Source organism: Cherax quadricarinatus, chromosome 66 (assembly GCF_038502225.1).
Source record: "Cherax quadricarinatus isolate ZL_2023a chromosome 66, ASM3850222v1, whole genome shotgun sequence".
NCBI classification, from domain to species: Eukaryota; Metazoa; Arthropoda; class Malacostraca; order Decapoda; family Parastacidae; genus Cherax; species Cherax quadricarinatus.
Window position 1 is genome coordinate 15,763,978 of NC_091357.1, and position 19,476 is coordinate 15,783,453.

Sequence of the window (19,476 nt, forward strand, 5' to 3'; positions counted from 1 at the left end):
CTAACGTAGTCTGTACTGTTGAGGATGACCACTCCTCCTCCTTTGTCCGCTGTGGTGATGAGAATATCATTATTGGTAGCTAAGTGTTTGAGTGCCTGGATGTAGCGACGAGGAATGACTGGACGACTAGGTTCAGAAACTGCAGCTGCAATAAGTCCCCGAGCATGCATGGAGGAAAGAAACAGATTCTTTTCTCAGTAAGACCCGCAGTATACTCAGGAAATCAGAAGAAGGTAAAAAGCTCTTGCGCCACATCCCTACCAACCCCAAGTCAGCTAGACTTTATGGTTTACCAAAGACCCACAAACCAAATGTGCCTATGAGACCCATTACATCTGGTATCGGCAGCGCCCCTCACAGTCTAGCAGGAGTTTTGGCGAAATATTTGTCAAAGCTCCTGGGTACAATCAGTCAGGCTCATCTAAAGCATTCGGGTGACCTCCTTAACCGTATCAGGGATCTCGACATGAGTGATAAGAAGCTTGCAAGTTTTGACGTGACTGCCTTATTCACCAATGTCCCAGTTGATCAAGCTATTGATCTTCTTCGCAGGGTGATTAAAGATGATACAGAGTTACCTGTACCCCGCCAAGATTTTGTGAGCCTTGTCGAACTTTGTGTTCGTTATAACTGTTTTAGGTTCGAGGACAAGAAGTACAAACAACTCTTCGGACTAGCCATGGGATCCCCCCTTAGTGCAGTTCTTGCCAATTTATATATGGAGGACCTGGAATCAAGAAGGATCCTCAATAACATCCCTCGTTCAGTTACTTGGATGCGGTACGTAGATGATATTTTGGTCATTGTACCCAAAAATCTTGACGTACAGGGCATCCTCAACACCATCAACACTCTGGAACCTACTATTAAATTTACTCTAGAGGAGGAGAAGGACAACCAGTTACCTTTTCTCGACGTTCTCTTACGCACAGGGGAAAGCAAACTTTCTTTTAAAGTCTACCGGAAGCCTACCTACAAGAATGATCTTCTACATTTCTTCTCTCACCATGACACAAGAACTAAAAGAGGGGTAGTTATTGGCTTCTTTCTGAGAGCCTACAGAATTTCCAGTCCGCAGTTCCTCGAAGAAGAATGTACATACATCACCAACTCTTTTAGTTCACTACACTTTCCCCTACACTTCATACGTGACTGCAGGAAACGTGCAACACGTATCCTCAGCAAGACCAACACCTATCAAATTGAAGAAAAGCCTCCAAGTTACATCGTTTTACCGGTCAGCAACGTTGCCACTAATGTTTCAAAAATGTTTGACAGAAAACTGGCTAAAATATCTACCAGCTCTTCAACTACTATTAGGAACCTGATACAAAAACCCAAGCATGATTCTGGCACAAGTGCAGGAATCTACACTATACCATGTGGGGGGTGTGACAAAGTATATGTAGGGGAAACAGCCAGAACTCTGGACATTAGGATAGCAGAACACAAAAATGCTTGCAGAAATGATGACCGCAAAAACGCATGTGTTCAACATAGAGACGATGCTGGACACCTCATGAAATTCAATGAAGCTAAACTAGTTATTAAAGAAGACGACTTAAGACGGAGAAAATGCATTGAAGCTGCACTAATTTCTGTCAGTAACACTATAAAGCAAAAATCCGGTAGTTACAGTATTTCAAAATTACTAAGCAAGAGGATATTACCCATCCTGGGAACTGGTGTTACTTGATGCCAGCAGGTCCCTCTCTAACCTCACCTCCTTAGTTCCATTACTACTACTACTATTACTACCACCTCTACCCACGCTTCACCTCACCTGACTCCCACCACTATATATATGTGTGTTTTCTTAGTTTTCTCTGTATTAGGACTGAAGAAGCCACTCGTGGCGAAACGTTTCCTTTAATAAATGTCCTGAACTGTACATAAGTGTCTTTTTCCACATAGTAGGTTTTGTCAGTGTTAAGCGTAAGTTTATTGGCTGTCATCCAAGTCGATATTTTGATCAGCTCCTCGTTAACAATGGTGTTGAGGGTGGCAAGATTAGGGTGACAGATGACATAAGTCATGTCGTCAGCAAAGAGAATGGGTTTCAGGTGTTGGGATACGTTTGGAAGATCATTGATGTATATGAGGAAGAGCAGGGGACCAAGGACACTTCCCTGCGGAACTCCAGTATCAAGTGGCCGTGTTGTTGATGCTGTGTCTTTAATGGTAACATACTGATACCTATTAGTAAGGTAAGATTTGAAATAAGCAAGCGCATGGCCTCTTATACCGTAATGGTCAAGTTTGTGGAGTAGGATGTCGTGGTCTACTGTGTCAAAAGCTTTTCTTAGGTCAATAAAAATTCCTATTGGATATTCCTTATTTTCCAATGCTGTGTAAAGCAGATCTAGCATTTTTATGATTGCATCATTAGTGCTTTTATTTTTCCTAAATCCAAATTGGCAGGGGTTGAGTATGTTTTGTGCTGTTATAAATGAATATAGTCTCCTGTACACGAGTTTCTCAAAGATTTTGGATAGCAATGGTAAGTTTGATATTGGCCTATAGTTGTTTAAGTCTGTAGGGTCACCACCTTTATGTATTGGTGTAACCCTTGCCATCTTGAGTAGTTTCGGGAAGGTGCTAGTTTCTAGTGACTTGTTAAAAAGTAATGAAATAGCATGCGAAAGGATATGGGCCGCTTGCTTGTACAGTAATGGTGGGACATTAGACAGATTCCCTGAGTTGTTTTTAAGTGACTTTATAATCTCGGTGACTTCCGAGGGCTCAGTTGGTGCAAGATAGAACGAATTTGGGAAATTCCCATCTAGGTAGTCCCCGGCATGGGCATTAGTATGTGGGATTTTATTGGCGAGATTAGATCCTATGGTTGAGAAGAAGTCGTTTATCTTGTTAGCTGTTTCAGTGGGATGTAGTGGTGTTTCATTAGGTTTAGTTAGGACAATATTCTTGTTTTTTTTCAGTTTGTGGGTCCCTAGTATCTGAGAGAGTGTTTTCCAGGTCTTTTTTATATCTCCTCTAGTGTCTGTGAATCTACTGGAGTAGTATAGTTGTTTGGCTTTCTTTATTACTTTGGTGAGAACTGATGAATAGTGTTTAAGAATATCTTTGTGTATTAAGCCCTGTCTATATTGCTTTTCATATTGGTGTTTCTTGTCAATGGATTTCAGAATGGTGCTGGTTAGCCATGGGCAACCAAGCCGTTTGTTTGTGATCTGTTTCGTTTTTATAGGACAATGTTTGTTGTATAGTCTAAGTAATTTGTTAAGAAAAATGTCTGTCCAGTCATCAATACCATTGGCCTTGGAGAATTCTGTAGGCCAGTCAACAATCTCTAGGTCAGTTGTGAACTTCCTTATTGAGGCCTCGTCATGGAGTCTAAATGAGACTTTGTTGTATTCAAGTGGTGGTTTATTAATGTTTGTCAGGAGGAAGGTAGGGTAGTGGTCTGTAGTGCTATCTGTGATTATCCCTGATTTAAGGGGGGCTAGTATATTGGTCCATATGTGGTCTATTATGGTTGCACTTGTCTCAGTAAGCCTGGTTGGTTTAGTTATTGTTGGTATGAGAAGTGTGTTGTTCATATTGTTGATGAAATCAGTTACAGGCTGATCATCTAGTAAGCCAAGGTTGATGTTGAAGTCTCCAGCTAAGAGAAGGTGGTGCTTATTCATACTCGCTTTTCGTTAGATTTGTTTTTGCACTACCATGCTTCAGACTCTTGCCAGGGGTTATTTCATAGAGATCCAAAACCTTCCCTCACTATTTTTTTAGGTGTAAATTATGATAATTTTTTCATTCACGCCGGCACTCCAGAATACACTTTAGTGTACCAGACACTAACAGATTTAACTTTTCTTTTTTTTCAGTGCTGACGTACATGGGCGCATCCGAACCGGGAAGGCCAAGAGTAGGATTGACTGCTAATTTATCTGGAGATCGGGCATTGCTGCATCGATGTAAACAATGATGGCCCCTCTACGACGAGTGAAGCTGACAGAGCTAAATGCTCATTTGGTGTGTGTACTTTGCTCTGGATATTTTGTTGATGCCACCACTATTATTGAATGTCTGCACACATTTTGCAAGACATGTATCGTGCGATACCTTCAGACCTCTTCGTTTTGTCCCATCTGCGATGTACAGGTTAGTTTTACCAAAACGACAAGTAACATAATTATGACCAGTTTCAAAACCGGCCTAATCAGTCAGGGTGTTGAACAGTTCACTTTTGCACTTTTGAAATAATAAATGTATAATCACACAAGATACAAGTATGGATCATATAAGACCTCACATTTTCCTCTCTATTTTACAGGTTCACAAAACTAAACCACTGTTGTCTTTGCGAGAGGACCGAACATTACAGGATGTTGTGTTTAAACTGGTGCCTGGCTTGTTTCACTCTGAAATGAATAGACGGTTCTGCTTTTATAAAGAACATCCAGAAGCAGGTGAGTGTTGCGAATACAAGCAACGGATATTACAAGGGAAAGATTCGAGTTTTGATGAAGCACTTAAACAAGTTATGCAACCCATCCTCCATATTTACTAAGCCACTGTTTCCTCGAGTGAAAATGCCTCCCCTCCCCCCAGTTTTTTTTTATTTATTTTCGTTACATTATCAGAATTGGTTATATTACGTTTACCAAAGCTAAACCTAAAATAATATTCACAGAAAAGTCGGGTAATGTAGAGAATATCAGAAATTCGCGTTTCTTTTCACACGTTCTCACACTTTTAGATGCTAACATATTTCTTCAGGAGGAAAGGTTACCCAAACCCTTGTGGGTTTAGCTAACCTTATCAAAAATCGAGCACATTTCATAGTTTTTGTCAGTAAGGTGTTGAGAGTTACCACGAGTATCCTGCAACTAGTTTTTGTCTTGTGGAAGTACTAAACCCTTGTGGAAGTATCTTATATTCTACTACACTGAATTATCTACTTCATATTTAACCACTTCAACACGGAAATGATTGTAAATTTCAAGAGCATTTTTAGTGGTACAACACTATTACAAAAACCATGAATTTTTTTTCCCCTCATTGAGTCACGTTGTTTCTATTTTTTTTTTTTTTAGGTGGAGATAAAACTGAACAGAGTTTGAGAGAACGACGTCATTTCTTCCACGCTGATGACCAGATATCCTTATCCTTAGAGTACCTCCCTGCTACTCCTTCCCTAAACCATTCACATCTTCACCCCCATATCATAAAACCTCTGAAGGTCAGTAACGGCCAACAGGAGAAACAGAAGCTAACAGGAGATAAGGATGGAGTAACAGGAGGGAAGGAAGAGGTGAAGAAGGAAGATGGAGTGGAAGAACGAGAGGTGAACGGTATTAAGGTAAGAATTCTTTATTGTCATGTGGAAGAGCTAAACTTATAAATGTGGTACAGCATCTGGGAAATGGGAGGTAACTGAATCTTATCCAGGAAAAGAAGGATAACTCCAATTCCTTGGATCAAATGGTTCACTGGTATCACGAACCCCCTACCTCCCCTAAGGGTAAAATGGAGAGAAAAATTATATGAAAATACGAGTGTAGTGTTTGGTATAGGTGTACTGTGTTAAAAAAAAACTTACACTTTTTCTTTAGACATTGTGTATGCTCATTGTTTTTTGGGTTTTATGGAGGAATTTTTCCATAAAAATTATCTTTTTTTTTTATAACTGAAAAATAGTTGTACACAGATGTTAGTGATTTTAATTTTTTTATTGTAATTTCTGTTCAAATATATTTTCTCTGTTCTGTGACTTCCATTGAATTAGTGATGTTAAGAAATAAAAAAAATTAAAACCTAGATAATTTCTTAGCATTCTTTTCCTTTAATTCGATGTTGTTCTTTATGGCCAACATAACCAATTCAGAATTTTCTAAGCTGTGCAGTCATTCTTTACATATTTTGTAAATTCTTTTATAAGTTTTTGGTTAATATCTATCCATTGACGGGTGAGATACTGCCACTGCCTCGATCACTATACCATGCTAAGATCTGGCGCTTCAGAATCCAGCAGGGATATGCGAGCATGTTAGATAGGAGTGCAGATAAGTGGTTTTTAAAAACTATTTTGCTTAAATTAACGCAAACCATATTTGTATTCCTCAGATGGCACATAAAAGATACCTGAGGTGTCCAGCAGCAGTGCAGGTGTCACATCTGGAGAAATTCATCCGACTGAAGTACAGTCTGACACCCTTGACTCATAAGGTAAATAATTATTCTCGTTTTACTGAAGCAATTAAGGTCAGTATGTAAGTACATGTTAGACACATCTTTATTGATTTATTCTCCATATTGTATTTCTTTTTTTCTCTCTCATTGATTCACAGGTAGACATTATGCATGGTGGTGACTGTTTGGTGGGTGAATTAACTCTGCTGGATGTGGTATACATGTACAAATGGACAGAGGATGCTCCTCTTCGTTTGATGTATACAGTTACTGCTATTCCTCAATCACGCAAAAGACCCAGACCGAGTGGAATGAGAGCTCCAGTTACCACTGACCCTGAAGCTCCACCCTCTAAGATTGCAAGAACTCAATCATCCTGTGTTCAGGCATCCCACCTTCATGTGTCGCCACATATGCCAAAAGGGCAAGATGCTTCAAGGGATCAGAGCGAATGCTCGCCAGTGACAATTGCTGATTCTGGTGATATAAAAATGGAGGTAAATAAAATTGATGAAGTTCAGCCTTCTCAATATACCTCTAATAATCACAAAACCAGTGTGATGCCTACAGATGATTCTGTATGTTCACAGAATCTTCCAAGCACAAGCCTTGTTAACATAAGTTGCAGTAGTACAGGTAGTGCAAAACAGTTGTCTGACTCTGCTCCCACTAGAGGTCGACCAGCTCTTACAACCACCACATTAGCTACAGCAACACCCCGAGTGGCCTTGGCACATATACCTTCACCTGTAAACCCCACCTCAAGCACATCAGTTTCTGTTCAAGTATCAGAACCGATAATGACCTCCCTCACCATAACCCCATCAGTTACCACTACAACTACCTCCCACAATAGTCTTAGTATTGCTTCAATTGGAAATGCTAGGATGCACATGTCACACAGCACTGTAAATAACATAACAGAAGCTGCCCTGAAGCCAGTATGTGCTTCAGGTCCATACTTGAACAAAATGCTGCAACCAATCATTCCAACACGCCCTCGATTGGGCCGGCCTCCAAATTCATCTCGGATAACTGCTGCAACTATGAAGCCACCAGCTCCAAGATTAGGCAGTGTACAAAATCCTCGCCTTCCTCCACCAGCCAGCAAGAAAATGTCTCCATCTGGTGTGAACTGTCGGGGAAATCAAACAGTTTCTGCAAGTCTCAATGTACAGAGTCGTTTGAGCAGTATTAGTGGACCACCTGTGAAACTTGGTACTACAAAAGTTTCAGTTAAGAGATCAAATGAGGTCATTAAAGATAATGGACAAATTCCTAGTCAGTCAGATACACAGGTAACTAAACCTCAGCTTTCATTTCCCACCCCTAATATATCAACAATAAAAGACACTCAAGATACCCAATGCCCCCCAGATAAGAAACCTAATTTATCTCCTAAAATTCCATCTACTACCTCTAACAGTCCATCCACTACACAAACTGTTACACCAACTAACCAGGTGCATGAAGAAGCACCACCTCTTACTACCATTGACACTCAAGCTATTCGCATGACTCAAGATACCCTGCCAGTGCAATATACATCTGACATTCAGGCTGTTAACCCGTCTCCTGAAAGCACAGCTCCTCAGAGGATGCACGATATTACAGTCAGTCTTCCTAATAACCAGTCTACTCAAAAACCTGGCTCTCCAACTAACCAACAACCTAATACTCAATCTAATCAGCAATCACCGAACACTCAGGTAAACCAGCGACCTGGCCATCAAGTCAATCGACATCCCCCAAGTACCCAGGTCACCCAAAAGCCCCCGAATACCCAGGCCAATAAACGGCCCCAAAACACCCAGACCAATCAAAGGTCTCCAAATATTCAGGCCAATCAGCAGCCTTCAAATATAAAAACCAGTCAACGGCCCCAGAATTCCCAAGCCAATCAACGATCCCCAAATATCCTGGCCAATCAACAGCCTCCAAATACTCAGTCCAGTCAGTCTTCAAATACCCAGGCTAATCAAAAGTTTCCAAATACCCAGGATAATCAGCAGCCTACAAATCCCCAGGCTAATCAACAGCCTCTAAATATCCATGTCAATCAACAGTCAAATACCCAAGGTAATCAATCTCCAAATCCCCAGGTCAATCAACAGCTCCCAAATAACAAGGCCAATCAACGGTCCCCTTCCGCTCAGGCCAATCAGCGACCCCCAAATACCCATGCCAATCAACGACCCCTAAATATCCAGGCCAGTCAACGACCTCCAAATACCCAGGCCAATCAACGACCCGCAAATACCCAGACCAATCAACGACCCCCAAATACCCAGACCAATCAACGACCCCCAAATACCCAGACCAATCAACGACCCGCTTCTACTCAGGTTAATCATTATCCACCTGCACAGTCCACTCAGTGTTCTGGCACACAATCTCAGCGTCCTTCTGATACCCAACATCTTGGTAATGAAGGTAGTAAGTGGCCCACTACCAATACCAATCAACAGTTGCCTGGTACCAAATCTAGCCTACATAATTCAGGCGTGCATGTGACTCAGCAAATCAATCAGCAACCTTTGGGCACTCAAACTACTCAAAGCTCCCCAAGTAGCAGTACAATGCAAAGGCCTGTCAATCCTGTGCACCAGCAAGTCAGTAATGCTAGTGCACAAAGACCATGCACAACGGTTCATCAGCGTTCACCTGCAACCTCGCTGGTTCAGCGGTCAACACCTGTCTCTTCACGTCCTCCTGGTAGTCCAGCTCCCCACAGACCACCTAGTAGTCCAGCACCTTATCAACCCAGTAGCCCAGCACCTCATCGACCACCTAGTAGTCCAGCACCTCATCGACCACCTAGTAGTCCAGCACCTCATCGACCACCCAGTAGTCCAGCACCTCATAGACCATCTAGTAGTCCAGCACCTCATCGACCACCTAGTAGTCCAGCACCTCATCGACCACCTAGTAGTCCAGCACCTCATCGACCACCTAGTAGTCCCGCTCCCCATCGACAACCTAGTAGCCCAGCACCACACGTACAGCCTAGTAGCCCAGCTCCCCACCAACAGCCTAGTAGCCCATCGCATCAACCTAGTAGTCCAACTTCCCAGGTACCGTCCAGTAGTCCAGCACCTCACCGACAAACTGGCAGCACTACACCTCGTTCACACAATACCCTGTCAACACCTACAGTTGCTGGGCCCACACCATCAAGATCAACACCACCCAGAATCACATCATCGACATCGACAGTTTCATTGACACTCGGTAACAAAGAGGCATCACCAGCTTCCAGCTCTCTGGCAAGTATGAGTCATGTTGCAGGGTCTGCCAGCACATCCACTAGTATACCAAGTGGAAAGTCAACTGGATCAAAGTCTGGAATGACATTTACACAAGCCCGTTCTACTCACTCACTCAACAGCTCCAATGTTAAGACTTTACTTAGTAAAACTCAGTCTTCTTCTGGAGTGAAAGCTTCACCCAAGTCACCAGGACGTGGACGTGGTAGCTCTGGATCACAAAACATATTAAGCATCGCTCAATCCTTAGCCAGTAGGCAACTTCAGCAACGCACTACAGCCTCTTCAACATCCACAAATACCACCACAACCAATGTTGCTGCAACACAAGTTGGCAGACACCAAGTTTTCCAGAGTACAGCTCCCAATGCCAGTGTTTATTCAAACGCAATGGGTGGTGGACTGGTCTCGCCAGCATTAGCAGCCTTTATGGCTTCGGCCTATGGTGATGCTTCTGCACTTAATGATGTAACTGCCATGAGAAATCTTATCACGCTTAGCCAGACAGCTGCTTGCATTCGGGATTTTAATCTTGCTGCTATGGTTAAGGCAGCAGAAACTCTTCCTCGTCCTGCAGATCCCACGCCTATTGATCTCTCACCCACATCAAAAGCCGCTCCTCAGTCCCCACTTACTAATGGTCGTGCTCACGCCTCTACTAGTGCTGCTGTGGCTTCTAGCACCAAAACACTGGTTTCACACACTTCCAAATCGCCATCATCTAAAAGCAGACGATCTGCTGATGCTTCTACTGCACCAACTATATCACCTCCCACACCTGAAGTCACCATTACCAAACTTCCCAATAACCCTACATCCACGTCCAATTCCAGTACAGGAACAGGAAAGAGCAACTTAGGATCGATGAAACTTGGCCCCACCAACACAAATACGGTTTCCATCACTAAGCGACCAGCATCCAATAATCGGATTGCTGTGGCCAAGTCCCCTGCAAATGCTTCTGTCAGACAGATTCCTAACCCATCTTATCTAAGACACCATTCAGAAGCACGTAACAACGTCTCCAAATCCACATCGCAATCATCAGTTTCTGGTTCTTCCCAAAACAACACCTCAAATAAAGCACATGTATCAGCTAAACCATCAACCTCAGGTGGACGAAACACTGGGAATTCTCCTCTTAAGGAAACTGGTCCATTACCAGAAACATCATCTATATTAAAGATTGAACATCTCACCAGATCACTGGCTGCACCTGCTTCACAATCGTACAGGATTTTTGATGATAGATAGGATTAGATAGAAGTGAAGGAAATATCTACTGTAAAGGCTCAAGTCAACTAAATAAATGGGATCAAATATATGAAAGACATATGTTTTATGAAGATAATGAAATAATAATTACTATTCTATTATATATATGGTTTTATCTAAATCTTATGAAAGTGCTGCAACTCAGTGCCTTGTTTTTGAGGGATTGTGGAAGTTCCATTGAAATCTGAAAATAAAATTGTGTAAAAACTAACACATTTAATTATCGCATATGATGGAAAATGCAAATACTACAGTACTTTACATTAGTAGAAATAAGAATGTTTCTTCAACTTTTATATTATCATTAAATACTACTTTGTTAATACAGTGTTTAAATTTATATGAAAAGGAAAACTGTGTGTAATCAAATGGTAATTAAACAACTGTACTCAACATTATATAGTTAAGAAACTTGAGGTGATCTTGAAAACATATCCACCGTCTGACCTTTGATACTTACGGATATTACAACAAAATATTTAATAAATTTGAATAAATTTGATAGTGCATGTTTTTTCATGTACAGTGTATTTTGGTCAATTTCAAAATTTTATCTTGCATGTTAATGGGCATATAGGTAAACTCTGCACCATTTATTCATTCCTCATGAGCATATCTACAACTTGGGCCTTAAAGTAGGTCATGCATATCAAATTTGGTTAAGTATGTACACTTGAGGGCATGTTACACACGTTACTGTATTTTAGTGAGCACTGAATATAACGCAAGTTAGAAAGACACGTTTATTTCAACTTCAGTTGTAAACCATGAAGTTTACTAACAGGTTCCATGTGAATAATTGTTCCCTTTTTACAAAGGCATATATGTTTGCAATGCTAAAGAAATTATTTATAAACTATTTTAATTTTTAAATTTTTTCGGTGAGTAAAGAATAGTCAAAGTTCATATAGCTACTGATAGATTTATATATTTATAAATTGTATGTGTATAATTATGTAGGTATGTATATGCATATCTAATAGTAACATAAGGCTGGTGAATGTGTCATAAATTACCTAACTTGTATATACTAGTTATTATTGTATATAAGAGTTATGTAGATAATTTTGAAATACAAAGAATTACTGTATATTTTATTTATTAAACCCAGTCTAAACTTTTAATAATTCTTATTCCGATAATAATTCGCTTGAAATGGGGAGGGGAATTGCCTAAGTGCTGGTGAAAGGCTTCTGATCCAAGGAACTGAAGGTACTCTTCATTTCCTCGGCTCAAGTCTCTCTTCCATTCCCCAAGTGTTGTGTCTTCTTCGCGATTACAAAGACCTAAATCTGTTAGGGGTCAGAATGAACTAGGGTAAAAGAGGGCAATCAGGTTGAAACCATTATTTCTATTCACGGGGAGAGCGCTAAACCCATAGGGGTCATACATCCCCTGGGGCAATTCGAACAATCAGGTTTATTCCAGTTATTACATTCATGGGGAAGCACTAAACCTAAGGGGGAAAATGGAAGGAAAGCAATTTGATCCAAGAAAGAGTAGGATAGTTGTAATTTCCTGGATCAAGAGACCTTTACTGGCATAAAGTAAAGGTAGTTGGGCCAACAGTCCCCTCATGGAAGGTTCCTTGATGTTGGTGAGGGGCTCTTGATTTAGGGAATTGGAACTGTGCTCCAGTTCCCCGAATTAAACCTGAATGCCTTCCACATCCCCCCCCCCGGGCGCTGTATAATCCTACGGGTTTAGCGCTTCCCCTTTGATTATAATAATAATGGGCCAACAGTACTTGTTCATCTCAATGGGACTAAGAGAACCTTAGCCCTGGGGTATCATGATTTTATCTGTGTTGGTTTCCCCTCAAGGGAGGTTCCTTGACGCTGGTGAGGGGATTTTGATCTAGGGAATTGGATCTATGTTCCGGTTCCCTGAATTGAGCCTGAATACCTTGGATCCATCCCCATCCCCACATGCGCTGTATAATCCTACGGGTTTAGCGCTCTCCATGATTATAATAATAAAATTCTGTGTGCTGGGTTCCAAGTTAATCAAAACCACCAAGAATGAGAGCTGCCACCTTTGTCTTGCAGCACCTCAGCGTCAACATCCAGAGGAACACTGGCAACCTGAGCTCCACGCCGGCCTCCCAACACGCAAACTCTCCAAATACGGTATATTATATTTATTTGAACCCCTCAAGACAGGCTCCTCGACGATAGTGAGGGGCTCTTGATCTAAGGAATTGGATCTGTGCTCCAGTTCCCTGAATTGAGCCTGAGTACCTTCCACCCCCCACAAAAAGGTGCTGTATAATCCCTACGGGTTTAGCACTCCCCATAATAATAATATATTTATTTGAAGTCCTCAAGATAACTACAAATAAATAAAAATGGTGAAATAAGAAAATCATCTTCAAACGGCTTTTAGGAGAAGCTTGAAATATTTTTCCTTGATTTTTGCTTCTCCTAGGCTATGTGTTCTCATGATCCCCTCAGAGGTGGGGTGCCTTTATCCCTTGGATAAAGGGCTCGTGATCCAAGGGATTGCACCTACCCTCTCTTTCGATCGTACTCGACTGCCTTACATTCCCCAGACATTGTATGACTAATACTAGTTTAGCGCATCGCAATTATAAAATGTTCCTACACTTTCATGACCTTCTGTATTAGCAGATTTTGACACCGTATTTTCCAGCAAACGAGACGCACTTTTTTCCCACAAAATGTCTTGGAAAATTACCCTGCGCCTTATATGCTCGAAGGTCAGGGTCATTGGTAGACTTTGGGCTACGATTCAGCAGTTGTAAGAATGTTTGGGTATCATGGTTGTAAGAATATTATATCATGGCATGAGAAGAACATGATGTCATCTAAGGTATTCGCATTACTATTATATTCACAAAGAGCGCTAAATCCGAATGAGCCGTACAGTGCCATATTACGATATGCTCACCCCTCGGAGTAGGAAAGTTTCTTGACGGCAGTGAGGGAGCTCTTGATCCAAGGATTTGGATCTAACATTTCTTGGATCGATACTGATTGCCTCCCATTCACCAAGGCATTGAATGACTCCTACGGGTTTAACGCTTCCCTATGAATACATTGTACTATGGAGATAAAATGGTATAAAATACCGACACGATGGAGTAACACAAATGTACTATAATGCGATCCTTTATTGACTACGTTTCGCCCACACAGTGGACTTTATTAATTTACAAACAGATTACCTGAGTGAAGAGTACATGAGTATATATATACAGGGTTGATCTATAGATCTGTTTGTGACTTGATAAAGTCCACTGTGTGAGCGAAACGTAGTCAATAAATGATCGCATTATACTGCATTTGTTTTTATATTTCCACATTGTATTATAGTCATAATAAAGCGCTAAAACCGTGGAGGTTATATAGCGCTTGGGAAATAAGAGGCAAACAGAATCGATCCTAGGACGGGGAGCTCCAATTCAAGAGTGCTTCACCAACTTCAATACATCTCATTTGTAGGAAAATATAATAATTAATAATAATAATAATAATAATAATAATAATAATAATAATAATAATGAGGAGACACAAGGTTCGACAAATAATATTTCTGACTTAAAGTGATATCCAAGAAGACTTTGCTGTTGCCATCAGTGAGGTTTCCCTGGACGCTCGTCAGATCTATAACACTCACCTTCCAGAGCTGAGTGATGACCACAACTTCAGTGTTGCCTCTGAACATGACAATATAAATATTCAACAAGTTAGTAGTACTATTTACATGAGGATCTTTCACAGCACCAAGTACGAACTCTTGACACCTCTCATATATCCATGTGTGAAAATACCTTAATGCAGGTGAAATATGAACCATCCTCTCCTCCTCGGATCAAACTTAATTGCCTCCCATTCCCCAGGCGCTGTATGGCCCCTAGTAATTTAGAGCTTCCACACGAATAGAGTAATACTGGATCTCTGCGCACAAGCACATTAAGAAATATTGTAAATATATACAGACAACACACAGTATTACTAATAGTGGGTACTAATAGCATTACTAACAGTCGGTACCTGACCAGCCGGGCTGTGGCTCGTACGTTGGTTTGTGTGCAGCCAGCAGTAACAGCCTGGTTGATAAGGCTCTGATCCACCAGGAGGCCTGGTCACAGACCGGGCCGCGGGGGCGTTGACCCCCGGAACTCTCTCCAGGTAAACTCCAGGTAAATAGAGCCCACGAGGCTACAGCGTGGACCTTACCAGGTCCACACAGCTTTACCTACTTCATCTCTCCGAGATGGATTTTTTTTTCTCAGTAAACTTACTGTATTGTTACTACCTACCTGAGTACGATCAGGAGCCTATAATCTCTTCCTCCCCTTTCCTGCAATCGTAAATGTGTGAGTATACATACACATAAAAGCTGTTTGAGAAGAAAGGAGCAACAAGGCGGAACGTTAGCAGTTAAAGTGGAACCTTGATAAAGCGGTGCAGCCCAACTCTATGCATAGTTAAAAGTAGGACAGGGGGCTAGGAGCTATGGCTAGACCTTTGCACTCACACACAAGTGGCCGTGTCCATCGACAAGTGCCTTTAACAACTGGTAACTAACACACACACACATTATCACAAGAAAACGATGCCAAAATGTCATCGTCAAATTCGAGATTAATAAAATACAAAATTTATCCCCACCACCGAAGCAATATGAACTGTCAGTTTTATTATTATTATTATTCTTTCTTTCAACGTACCAGCCGTATCCCACCGAGGTGGGGTGACCCAAAAGGAAAAACAAAAGTTTCTCCTTTCAAATTTAGTATTATATACAGGAGAATGGGTTACTAGCCCCTTGCTCCCGGCATTTTAGTCGCCTCTTACAACACGCATGGCTTACGGAGGAAGAATTCTGGTCCACTTCCCCATGGAGATAAGAGGAAACAAACAAGAACAAGACCTAGAAAGAAAATACAAGAAAACCCAGAGGGGCATGTATATATATGCTTGTACATGTATGTGTAGTGTGACACAAGTGTAAGTACAAGTAGCAAGACGTACCTGAAATCTTGCATGTTTATGCGACAGAAAAATGGACACCAGCAATCCTACCATCATGTACAACAATTACAGGCTTTCGTTTTACACTCACTTGGCAGGACGGTAGTTCCTCCCTGGGTGGTTGCTGTCTACCACCCTACTACCTAGGTTATTATTATTATTATTATTATTATTATTATTATTGTTGTTGTAGCGGTGGTATTTAAAAGAATAGTTAAACCGGTAGTGGTCAAATAGCGGATGGAAAAATGGGAGGCAGTGAGGTTTGATCAAAGGGAAGGATAGCTCCAATTTCTTGGATGAAGAGCTTTTCACTAGCATCAGCCCTCCCCTACTCTTCCTCCTCTTCTTCTTCCTCCTCTTTTTCCTCATCTTCTCCTCGTCCTCCTCCTCTTCCTTCTCCTCGTCCTCTTCCTTCTCCTCGTCCTCCTCCTCTTCCTTCTCCTCGTCCTCTTCCTTCTCCTCGTCCTCCTCCTCTTCCTTCTCCTCGTCCTCCTCCTCTTCCTTCTCCTTCTCTTCCTTCTCCTCCTCTTCTCTTCCTCCTCTTTATCCTCCTCCCCTGCTCTTCCTCTTCCTCCCCCTCTTCTCTTCATCTTCCTCCTCCTCCTTTTCTCGTCATCCTCCTCCTCCTCCTCCTCTTCTCTTCTTCATCCTCCTCCTCTTTTCCTCTTCCTCTTCTTCCTCCTCCCCTTCTCTTCCTTGTCATCTTCCTCTTCCTCCTTCTCTACCTCTTCATCCTCCTCCTCTTCCTCTTCTCCTCCCCTTCTCTTCCTTCTCATCTTCCTCTTCCTCCTTCTCTACCTCTTCATCCTCCTCCTCTTCCTCCTCCCCTTCTCCTCTTCCTCCTTCTCTACCTCTTCATCCTCCTCCTCTTCCTTCTCATCTTCCTCTTCCTTCTCTATCTTTTCATCCTCCTCTTCTTCTCCTCTTCCTCCTCCTCTTCTCACCTTCCTCTTCCTCCTTCTCTACCTCTTCATCCTCCTCCTCTTCCTCTTCTCCTCCTCTTCCTCCTCCCCTTCTCATCTTCCTTCTCCTCTTCCTCTTCCTCCTTCTCTACCTCTTCATCCTCCTCCGCTTCTCCTCTTCCTCTCCCTCCTTCTCTACCTCTTCATCCTCCTCCTCTTCCTCTTCTCCTCCTCTTTCTCCTCCCCTTCTCTTCCTTCTCATCTTCCTCCTTCTCTACATCTTCAGCCTCCTCCTCCTCTTCCTCCTCCCCTTCTCCTCTTCCTCTTCCTCCTTCTCTACCTCTTCATCCTTCTCCTGTTCCTCCTCTCCTTCTCTTCCACCTCCTCTTCCTCTCTATCTGCCTCTTCCTCCTCGTCGTCCTTCTCCTCCCTATCTGCCTCTTCCTCCTCGTCGTCGTCGTCGTCCTCCTCCTCCTGCTGTGAGAGAAGTTACACTTGGTACAAAATATTAAATAACAGTTTGTTGACGTGGTCGTGTGAGAGGAATATTAGTGTGGCAACACAATCCTTGGACAACAAACTGTCCCTTCACACTCTGCCTTCATGTTACTGAAAGGCTCTTGATCTCGGGAATTAGAGCTTCCATTCTTTTCCTTAGATTAATCTTGATTACCTCCCATCCCAGAGGCTGTACGAACCTTGCGTGTTTAGCCTAATCCACCTAAATATATTTTAGATAAGTTTACAATAATTTAATAATAAAACACAATGAAATCTATTTTTTTCCTTAGGTTCAGAATGATTTTTGCGATATTATTGCATACACAATTTTTCGCTTGCCTTATTCGGCAAGAAAAGCTTGGTTATCTTATCCCACCAAGACAGGGTGTACTTTTCAAGACTCCTTATCCAGAATATACACAAGGTACAAGGACTAAATGCCTTCGGAATATAGTAAACAAAATATATATAAGCAGATCACACTTTTATTGTGAGAATATATGATTGCAATAAAAGTTTGTCTTTTACTGATCATGTAAATTATTGTTACTTTTAATAAAACAACGGAAAATAACTTGGTAGTAAAGTTGTTATTTTCTGTGGAAACAGATAATTACGTAATTAAACTTATTTTTATTAATTAAAAAATCACATTAGTTATATCTGTTTAATATAAAGAAGAGGATTTATATTAAGATGATAAATACTTATTGTCACTTTAGCAGACGTCGGGCCACGACGTCCAAGACAAATAAAAGATGTGACTTGTGATGTCAGCAGCACTCAGTAGAACAACACTCACTGTTTATTCTGGCTATACTCATAAACACTTTAGCTAATACACACATACACGCTTCCCCATACCACATACACACTTTCACTCACTAACATACACAGATGCACTCACACACACCCGGTATCTGGGTGTTAGCCGACTGCTATGGGTTGCATTTTAGGGAAAGGGAAAGGAATATACTCTCATATGACTGAGGTTTGATATGAGCTGTAGTAAGATCACCGATCTGGCCTATGAAGACATCAGTGGGAGTTGGGAGAGGTCATATTATTATCATGGCCGAGCGCTAGGCCAAAAGAGGGCTATGCAGCTACTGGGGAATGGGAGGTAGTGGGGTTTGATCCAAGAAGGGGCGAGAAGCTCTGATTCCTTATACCAAGAGCCTTGTAACAGCATATATTCTTCAAGGGAAAAAAAGATTTCACGAGTTGGAACAGAAAATGCCTCTCGGACATCACACACACACAAGCCCGGCTAGCTCAGTCGGTAGAGCACGAGACTCTTAATCTCGGGGTCGTGGGTTCGAGCCCCACGTTGGGCGAAGTTGTTTAGCTAGGACTCGACCCCTGCAATTCAACTAGGTGAGCACACACATATATACACATACACAATATATATATATATATATATACTTGAAATATAGGGGGTGGTAGGAGAAAATTCTCAAACGGCTTCAGGGAGAACCTTGAGTTTTCCCTGAACCAAGTTTATTCTTTTCTCTGAGGATGAGGGTCCCCAGGACAGTTCTAGAGGTGGTACCTCCCTATATATATATATATATATATATATATATATATATATATATATATATATATATATATATATATATATATGTTGTGCCGAATAGGCAGAACTTGCGATCTTGGCTTAAATAGCAACGCTCATCTTGCCATAAAGGACAAGCGGAAATTTGTGTATGCAATAATTTCGCCAAAATCATTCTGAACCGAACGAAAAAAAATATATTTCACTGTGCTTGTTTAGTATTAAATTACTGTAAACAAATCTAAGATATATTTAGTTGGGTTAGGCTAAAAAAAATTGTTCTTGCTATAATAAGGTTAGGTAAGTTTTCTAAGATTCTTTTGGAGCAAAATTAAAATTTTTTACATGAACATTAATGAAAAAAATATATCTTTAAACGTATAAGAGAAAATTTTAGAAAGGACTTAATTTTAAATGAGTTCTTGCTAATTGACCAGTTTTACATATTCGGCACGACATATATATATATATATATATATATATATATATATATATATATATATATATATGCAAAACAATCTAAGACTGGCGATCTTAACAATGCAAGACAAGCCACAGGGGGTGGAAATCTTTAGCTCAAGTATTTTTACACTTCTCAGTGCGTCATCAGGAGCTGTGCAATGTTGCAAGGGCAGCAACAGGTGAAATAGGATAAGTTTTTTCAGAGTATGGTACATATTTTTTTTATTTTTATTAACACATCGGCCGTCTCCCATCAAGGTAGGGTGGCCCGAGAAAGAAAAACTTTCATCATCATTCACTCCATCACTGTCTTACCAGAGGAGTGCTTACACTACAGTTATAAAACTGCAACA

General features: G+C 41.2%; 1 protein-coding gene and 1 non-coding gene across 2 annotated transcripts in view; both read left to right on the forward strand.

The window, feature by feature from the left end:
• Positions 1-10,867, forward strand: part of LOC128704134 (mucin-2) — a 67,959-nt gene extending 57,092 nt beyond the window's left edge. Inside the window, exons 2-6 of the mRNA XM_053799187.2 lie at positions 3,846-4,122; positions 4,295-4,430; positions 5,058-5,323; positions 6,088-6,189; positions 6,312-10,867. Of these exons, the coding sequence (XP_053655162.1) occupies positions 3,943-4,122; positions 4,295-4,430; positions 5,058-5,323; positions 6,088-6,189; positions 6,312-10,673 (5,046 nt within the window). The 5' untranslated portion in view covers positions 3,846-3,942 and the 3' untranslated portion in view covers positions 10,674-10,867. The remainder of the gene's footprint in view (positions 1-3,845; positions 4,123-4,294; positions 4,431-5,057; positions 5,324-6,087; positions 6,190-6,311) is intronic.
• A 7,497-nt stretch (positions 10,868-18,364) lies between these two features.
• On the forward strand, positions 18,365-18,437 carry TRNAK-CUU (transfer RNA lysine (anticodon CUU)). Its single transcript has one exon. It is a non-coding gene; the product is annotated as a tRNA-Lys (tRNA).
• The last annotated feature ends 1,039 nt before the right edge of the window (positions 18,438-19,476 follow it).